The following is a 9,072-nucleotide window of genomic DNA, read 5'->3' as shown; positions in this document are numbered from 1 at the left end:
GCCGCACTATGAAATATTGTATATAATTCCAATTCTGCAATTGTACTCGGTGGTTATAATTTCGAAGCGATTTTTCGTAAGACATTATAAAGTTTTAAACTAAATTGTCACTAATTGTAACTGAATGCTAACACGGTTCAAAAAGGTTTGCTCTAGCGGAATCTTTTGAAAAGTAAATCCAAAAACTAATGCCGTATTTCCACTGGGCAGTGAAATGACAAAAATGGCGAAACAGACTTAATAACTTTTATTTAAAGTAACGTCGTTAATAATAATAATAAATCAGCGCTTACACATATGTTAGTGTTTGGCCGTGATTCTCCTCCGATTTGTGGCGTGCGCCTTGATGTTGTCACACGGAGGGACCTACAGTTTTACACCGACTCCGAACGGCGATTGTATTTTTATGAGAGCTGTTTTTCACGGCAGAAATACACTCGGAAGTTTACCATGGCCTGCTGAGGGACGGCCGCTGTAAGAAAAAACCTTTTTTCTTCGATGTTGCTTTGACCAGGGTTTAAACCGAGGCGCAGCGGAGTGAAAGCACGCACTGCTTACCACTACACCACAGCGGTCGACAGAACGTAAGTATACCGATTTGTTTGTAATGCCAAAACTTATCATTAAATATTTTCATCAATTAATGCCCAGTGGAAATACGGCATAATAAGAAATGTAGAATAATGCTCGTTTTTTATAGCTGCATGTGGTTCCAAATGTGCTATTTTAACGATGCGCCTTACTCTGCACTCTCCACTTCTCTTTTACAAGACACATACGCCCTACTAAGCGCTTCTTTTACGACGCACAGCTCATAAAGCACTTGTATTAAACTCTAGTATCACTCCTGTATTTACAATGTTGTTACGATTGTTGCCAATACTATTGCCACCAGCTGTAATCGCCGTTATTGCTGCTGCTGCCGTTGTTGTGGATCTAGCTACAGCGCGTTGTCTCGATCCGAGCGCTTGCAGTTGTTGTTGATTCTGCTGCTGATCCGCTGCAGTAAGTTGTCAGGATGTCATTATCGATTTGACCGCTTCGTCGACGAGACCAGCTGCAACGCAGCCGAAATCGTTACTTAACATCGATTGTTGCTGCTGATGCAAGTGTTGCGTTTGTTGTTGATGATTGTTTTGCTGCATTCCCTGGTGATGGTTTTGATTTAGCAGTGCTTGCTGTTGTTGTTGTGCATGGTGATTTTGAGTGCTATCCAAAAGTATGGTGCTTGCGTTGTCTCCTGCTGCTGCTCCACTGCCGCCACCGCTGATCAGACAATCGCCCAATTCGTCGACAAGGTGATGGTGTCTTCGTTTAACGCCATCTTGGCAATTTACCGTCGTTTGTTGTTGTTGTCTATCGTCAAGTATGCTGTCGCCGAGCAACGAGCCCATCGAATGATCTAACGAGAAGTTGAGCGAGTCTGCTGATTCACTGTTTTGCAAATTCAAAATGCTGTCAATGGCATTCTGCACATGCCGACTTATGTCATCATCAAAGTCGCCTCCGCCGATATGATTGCTTTGCATATGCGTTTGTAAGTGTGTGTGAAGTTGATGGTTAAGATGGTGATGGCTATGCTGAAGGTGAGATTGCTGCTGCTGTTGGTGTTGTGCGCTAGTAAAATGTTGTTGATGGTGATCTACACCATCCAATAAATTACTGAACTGCTGCTGTGTTTGGCAGAAGACAGCTTGCTGCTGAGCAGACATTTGCAACATTTGTGCTGCAGCAGGCTCCACACGTATGCCATCATGTAGCGACAGTAGATCAGCCTCCATAATACTTTCGTGATGTTGTTGGGTTTGCTGGTGTTGCTGCTGCTGCTGCTGTGCTGATATAGGCGATGATGAGCTCGAGGAACCAGACATTGGGCACATTTTCTTTGCACCATCGAGAGTATCGTCCGCATCGGGCGACATTAATTCAGCATTCCAACGCCTTTTACGTGACTCAGAGCAGTCATTGGTGGAGTTGGCTATGAATTCGCCAAATGGAGCATCGATGTTTTGCATCCAACGTGTTGAACTGTTAGTGATATTTAATTGCAAGCTTTGTTGCAAGTGTTGCTGATTGAGTTGCATTTGCTGCTGCTCATTTCCAAATAGCCCACCCTCTTGGGTGTTTGTGACTCGCATAAAATTATTCGCTGCAGAAAGCTCACTATCCCACAGACGTTGTTGCTGCTGCTTCGAATTAGAGTCGGTGTTGCTATCGTTTGATTTGTCATCGCCGAAAATCTCATCTAGTCCAGCTTCAATGTCTTGCGAATCGCTTCCGCCACTTTTGCTCAAATGAACAGGAGACTCGCCGAACATGGCCTCCAGGCGCGTCTCTACCGACTTATGTACATCTGCCATGTCGTCACCGGAGTCGAAGAATTCGTTGAGTGTTGACTGCATATGGTTATGTGAATCTTGCTCTTGTTGGTGGTTTTGGTGGTGGTCACTGGTAGGCTGCACGCCTTGATCACAGTTTTGTTGCTGTTGCTGCTGTTCATGGTGTTGGGTGGAGTCACTACTACTGGGGCTCAATTGGGTGTTCTTGTTTATACAACCATTTGGAAAGAGATCTATTAAGTGACCAGATTGTCCGCTGCTAACTGTGCCCATGCTGCTGCCGCTATCATTGCTGGGCGAGCGCTCAAAGAGATTGAGCGACTTCATAGGCTGTGACTGCTGCTGCTGTTGCTGCAGATTATTCAAATGCTGCAATGGCATTTTATTTTCGGTGTTGATAAGATTTAACTCTTTCTGCAAGCATAGCCAATCGTCTTCTTGTTGTTGTTGTTGTTGTTGTTGCTGCTGCTGCTGCTGCTGCTGGTGATGCTTCAATTGCTGTTGCTGCTGCTTAAACTGCTGCTGTTGATGTTGCTGTTGCTGCTGTAACTGTTGTTGCTTCGAATTGTGTTGCAAATATTGTGCAGCAAAACTATTACCCGCTGGCGCACTTGTCGCTACCCTTGGCTGTTGCTGTTGTTGCTGCTGATCATGCGCATTATTGCGCTCGGTCTTTTCCCTGGCTTGCTTGTAGTGCATTTTGGCGGTATTCAGCTGCGTTGGTGGTGGTGACGACAGCACATCTTTATGTTCTACTTTTTTCATAATAAAACTCGGTGTTATTTCTGATTCAATATCGAAATTTTCAAACTCCTTCTTGATATAAGTACACGGAGCAGTTAGGGGCGCCGTATCTCGCTTAATAGTGCCATTCAGCTGCTTTTTACTGGACGGATAGAAATTGGATGCCGGTAATTTGCCATTGCCCACATTTGACTCGACTGAATCAGAATTCGAATTTTCAAACGATGCGGGTGTCGCTGTCACTGCACTATGCCAACTGGGTTTCTCTTCCTTTTTCGGTAGTAATTCGTTTTGTTTATGCTCCTGCTGCTCCAAATTCTGATTCTGCAGCATATGCTGTTGCTTGTTGCCGTCATTAGTTGGTGAGTTATTAGCTATACTTTGCTTTAAAAAGTCAAATTTATCTACAGCTGGCGATGATGGAGCTGCTTCTTTGTTTTCCTTGCAACCTGAATGGGCGTTGCTACTGCTATTGTCACCAGGCTCAGTTTTAATTTCAAGTGTTTTAAGTGCAGTGTCAATGTTTACGCTTATCTTAGCACCGCCTATCTGCAGTTCGTCTTTTACAGCTTTGAGTTCCTGCTTTACTTCCTGCATTTCGACTGACGGCAATTGATCAACATTTTGTTCGAATTGCTCGCGCTCCGGCAGATCTTTTTGTTGTTGTTGTTGGTGCAATTGCTGCTCATACAATGCTTGCTCACGCTCCGAATTTCGTAAATGCTCCATTTCCGTCCTCAGATCATCAATCATTAATTGTTGTATTTGACAAGTTTCGGATGTACGATGAGCTAACTGCAAGGAAAAATAATATTTATAATTAATTAATTATAATATCTGGTTTGTTTCAGCATTTCAAGTATCAGTTTTACGTGGGATTAACGTTACACGACAGTTTGTGTTCTAAGAATTTTTCAAAAGGCACCCACCATTTATTTGCATGTTCCAAGTGTTTATTAAAGCCATCAAATTATGGGTCGATTTCGTATTGAAACTGAACTTCACTCGTACTGACAGACAGTTAGTTATTTTTAAAGGAAGAATATCAGACGATATACAAACGCTCAGGTTTTTGTGCATGCTGAATGCTCTTTTATAGTATACGCTCTATCCTCGTTTGACCTTATTCTGTTTATTTATAACTTAAACGTTACTTTTTTACATGCACTCGTATGTATCATATATGGGAACGCATCGGCATAGTAGGATTTACATAGCGAGGTCTTATATTCAATACCCTCTATCTGCAATTTTGATCAAAATGAGTTTTTGATTGTAACGTGAGCTCCCATTAATCTTTCAGCCATGAATAATGTTAAACTTAAAATATAGCTGTAATGGTATTATGTTCTCATTTTGAAAATTCGACTATGTGCAACATTTTGTTATAAGAGCAAAATCCTCTATCTACACAATTTTGCTGGAAAACATGATTAACATTTTTTGTGGCAGGTAAGTTACATGTGCCTGTGTATGTATGTATATGTTGCCTGTAAAATCCGATCTTAGGTCAAACTAGTTTTGCCCAGGCTAAAATAGTTCTACCTAATGCGATATATCTGCCCAACCGAAATAAATAGTTCTACCTAATGCGATATATCTGCCCAACCGAAACCAAACTTGATACAGCAATAAACTCTTATATTTCCACATAGAGCCATTAAACTCCATTACTCCATTCTATCTCAAGGGTCACCAAGAGTGAAAAACTGCTATTATTATTTCTATTGCCAAACTAAATAGAAACAATTCATTAGTTTCTCCCATTTCCCCCCTCCCCTGCATATCTAAATTATTACGCTGGAGAAATGGTGAGAGGATGTACAATATTGTTAAGTCTTTCCTTTGCAACTGGAAGTTCGCTGTTCGGGTTCGGGTGTTATTCAAAAACTGTTCCTCTCTTTAATGTTGCCCCACATGGATCACCATTTTCGGTTATTTTATTCAATATAGCCTTTGGGAAAGTTAGCTTCATTATATTTTTTTCTAAGACTAAGGACTTGCCGCAATCGTACATATGCAAAAGACACAAATGTATACATCCAACCCTCTCCGTGTATGACATCCCTATCCACTAAACTGACATATTGAAAATACTGGGAATAATTTTTGACAATAAACTTACTTTTAAGCAGTACTGACATAATGTAAGATTAAGCTTACTTGCTAGACTAAATATTAGGTTTGTTCCACAAGCTACTTGTCAGCGTATATCAAATAAACTCTAAAACTTACTTGTGAAACGCGTATGTGTAACTCGAAGTGACTTCGAGTAGCTTGTGGAACAAACCTATTATAAAGTTTTTATAGATAGATAGAGAGTATTGAATATACGCCCTCGATATGCAAATACATAACTTGTAAGAGCGCTATTAACAAGAAAACATTTTCTAATCATATGTCGCTTATCATTCAGTTTTCGGTTCCGGTGGAGGAAGCCCCATTATTATCGGCTTGATCAAAGATAAACTTGTTAGAATAATGGCCAACTGTAATTTTCTCAAAGCAGTAAAATATATGAAATTGAATCTCCTTTATTATTTACCAGAAAGTAATTGTTTCGACAGCCAATATTTTAATATGGGTACAACAATTTTGGAGCACTAAGATTTAGTACCGCGCCCGCATTTTCTCTCGGCGGCCCTGCCTACTGACCCTATCCACTTTAATGATGAGTGCTCTGATTTTCTGAGCAAGAGATGGTTTACCAAACCTTAATGCAAGATTTCAAAAAAACGTCACTTCTGAAGCCTAATCTGTTTGTAATTTGATTTTATTGGAGCGTTCTAAAATTGTAATTATACATGTAGAATATGTAAAGATATAGGTCACTCACCGTTGACTCCTGCAGCAAGATCTTTTGGTATTTGGTTGAAATTTTGTGATATTTTTCCTGATATTGCATCGCCGTCTGCTCGAAACGCTCTTCATCCTCAAATGTTAGATCCTCAACACTCTCATACATGCAATGATACCTAAGTGAGCAGCATTTGTTATAATTAAAAAATAAAAATAAATAAAAGTGAATTAGCGTGCAGCCCACCTTATTAACCGTTTTACGGCCTCCTCTTTGTCCTGAAAGGGATTGAGGTAGTCAGGTTTTAAGCACGCCTGCTGATCCAACTCCAATTGACGTAAAAATCTGAAAACACATATAGTTATATATAGGACCATTTATACAATAAAAATCGTGCAAAAGATCAAATTATAAAAGTCGAAAAGCGAAAGTTGTGTTGAGTATCGCGCATTTTCAACCAACTACTCACAAAGAAAGACGTGCGAGTTTCGGTTGTGGCGCCATGTTCTCTTCTGATTTGATCATATGCATGCCCAGTGTAGTGGCGGACATTGTGGGGGTAGTGGTGGTGCTGGTGGTGGTGTTGCTGCTGCCAGACACGTACGATGCATTACTTCTCGGCAGTTGAAGTGGCGCTTGAGTATCCAATGGTGGCGTACTTTCGGTTGCCGTTACGGCAGCACCTACCGCAGTTGTTGTTGTGGTAATCGTTGTGCTGGCGGTTGTGTCAGCAGATATGCTCGTGCAGACAGCACTATTAGAATTAGACGTTGATGCTGATGTTGATGTTGCTGTTGCTGCAGTTGAAGTTACGGTTGCAGTTGTCGTGGTATTGATAGCGCTGCTTGAGCTTGTAACTGTGTTGGCTGGTGCTGCGGTGGTCGTTATTGTGGATAGGCTGCTGGCGGGCGCTTGCGAGAAGGCATGCAAGAAACCATTTTGGCCAGATGTGAAAAGCGTAGCGCTGCTTGTTGTTGCGGCTGCGGCAGCAATCAACGGATTAGAGAAAACTAGGGGCGGAGGTCCGTTCATGAGACTTGCACTACTGCTGTTGATGTTGCTCACTAGAACTGGCTTTTGTAGCATGAATTGCTGTTGCTGCGTTTGTTGCTGCTGATAGTGTAAAGCAGGCGCTTTTGTTGTTGGCACCAGTGTTGGCTGCTGCTTCTGTGTGCTCAAGGGCACCAACGTGCTATTGCTGTTGCAATTCTGCGCTATTTGCTGCAAGTTGGGTGTTGGCGTTTTGCATCCCCTTCCACCGGTGTTAGCGTTGTCTTTGCCACGCGAAGTTGTTGGTGTTTGCTGCGACTTGGACTGTTGTTGTTGTTGTTGTTGTTGTTTATTTTGCTGCACTGTTTGGTGATGTTGCATCGGATATATGTGAATTCGATGCGTTACTCCGGCCTGCGCCTGCGGCTGTGTCTGCGACTGCAGCTGCTGACCAGCTGTAGCACTGCCCATCGCATTGGTCACGGTAGATGAGTGGTTATTAGGTTGTACGACATTCGCCGGTATGCCCGTTGTATTTGCTTTACTTACTCCTACATGCTGTTGTTGCATCAGTGTCGGCTGCGTCATTAGTGTAATGCCTGCGCCATTGCCCATCGAAGGCATTTGAAGATAGGCTTCGGGCGTAGGCATTTCCTTGCCAGCGGCCAATATGCGCTGCTGCTCTGTATACAGACGTTGCAGTGCCACATTTATCTCAGGATCGCTCATAGGTTTGGCATATGCAGCTATGATGGCTGGGTCAAAATCGGGCGGCAATGGCAGTGAGTTCAGCAACGATTTATGCTGCAACTTAATAGTCAGAAATTGGATTTGCATTTGCACTTGCTTAAACATCTGCTGCTGTTGCGCCGTCAGCTGAATTGTTTGTACACGCGACACTGTGTGTTGTTGCTGAGTCTGCTGTGCTGCCTGCTGCTGCTGCGGTTGCTGTGGTGTTGCGCTTGCATTGCTAGACGAGTTCAGAGCCGAAAGAGACGGCGGTGCGTTATTGCTAAAACTAGGCGTCAGAGTCGTCGACGATGACGTCATCATCATGCTGCTGCTTGTAACCGCGCTACTACTTGTAACCGCGCTACTGCTGGTACCCATGCCGCTGGTGCTGGTTGCTGTAGTTGAGCCAACAGTAATGCTTGCACTGCTAACAAAGCCGCGAACATTTGGAGACTGCAGCATCATTGGTGCACTGCTTGTTGGTTGTTGCTGTTGTTGTTGCTGCTGCTGCTGCTGTTGCTGTGAGCTCGCTCCAGAGGCGACCAGCTGTTGCATGGGCGCCGTTACGCCAATCAATTTCGTCGTTTGTTGCATTGACTGAAAGGGTTGTATGCTGTTGTTGCCTGCTGTCGTTAAATTACCGGGAGCACCTGCGGCGACTACTTGCTTGCCACTGGCTACATTCGGCTGCACGATCTGTACGGGGTTATTGTTCGGCTTCTGCGACAGCGGATCCAATTTTGGCATTGGCTTAACGACGCTCGCATTTTTTATGCCTGCAGTGCCACTGGCTACATCGGCAGCTGTAGTGGTAGCCTTCGGCTTACGTACTGGCTTCTTCTTTGCGACGGCACCTGTTGGCGCTACAACTTTTGTCGGCTCCAACTTGGCTTTACTCTGATCAATAATGGGCGCCACGTTGGCCACTTGCTTAGTAACCGTATTTGTAGTTGCATTAGTGCTATTAGTGTTGACGCTGCTTGCTATACTACTTAGGGGTTGGATGGGTTGCGGGTGTACTATTTGCTGCTGCGGCGGCTGTAAGCGTTGCTGTTGTTGTTGCATTGCTTGCTGATTAATGGCCAGTGTCGGATTCATGGCCATCATCGTGGGTTGCGGCTGAGTGCTGGGTGGCAACGGATTCACATCGTTGAAATGTATTTGACCCAGCTGCAGGCACTGTGCTAATTGCTGAGCATTGATGCCGGCTGGCGCGATCAGCAGACGTTCGGTGGGGCCAATTGATGCAGCAGTCTGCGTCGGACTAATGGGAGTGATTTGATTCGTTTCGCTGTTTAGAGAAAATATCTGCTGTGTTGCCGCATTTATTTTAGGTAACGATACATAACGTTGTTGGCCTTGAGCGGCTAATGATGCAGCACCAAGTAACGTATTCATTTGCGACAGCTGTGGTAGCATTGACTGTTGTTGTTGTTGTTGTTGTTGTTGTTGTTGTTGTTGTTGTTGTTG

The 9,072-nt window shown here is 43.6% G+C and overlaps 1 protein-coding gene across 1 annotated transcript in view; it reads right to left on the bottom strand.

Moving 5' to 3' along the window:
- Nucleotides 1-372: 372 nt before the first annotated feature.
- LOC118738195 (mucin-5AC) overlaps nt 373-9,072 on the bottom strand; it is a 162,215-nt gene continuing 153,515 nt past the window's right edge. The window contains exons 6-9 of the mRNA XM_036469118.1: nt 6,350-9,072; nt 6,127-6,225; nt 5,920-6,058; nt 373-3,878 (exon numbers count right to left, since the gene is read on the bottom strand). Of these exons, the coding sequence (XP_036325011.1) occupies nt 1,014-3,878; nt 5,920-6,058; nt 6,127-6,225; nt 6,350-9,072 (5,826 nt within the window). The 3' untranslated portion in view covers nt 373-1,013. The remainder of the gene's footprint in view (nt 3,879-5,919; nt 6,059-6,126; nt 6,226-6,349) is intronic.

The sequence above is a fragment of the Rhagoletis pomonella genome, unplaced genomic scaffold (genome assembly GCF_013731165.1).
Source record: "Rhagoletis pomonella isolate Grant_MI unplaced genomic scaffold, Rhpom_1.0 Rhpom_scaffold_00004, whole genome shotgun sequence".
NCBI lineage: Eukaryota > Metazoa > Arthropoda > Insecta > Diptera > Tephritidae > Rhagoletis > Rhagoletis pomonella.
The sequence above is the reverse complement of the archived record's forward strand: the minus strand, read 5'-3'. Positions and strand labels throughout refer to the sequence as shown.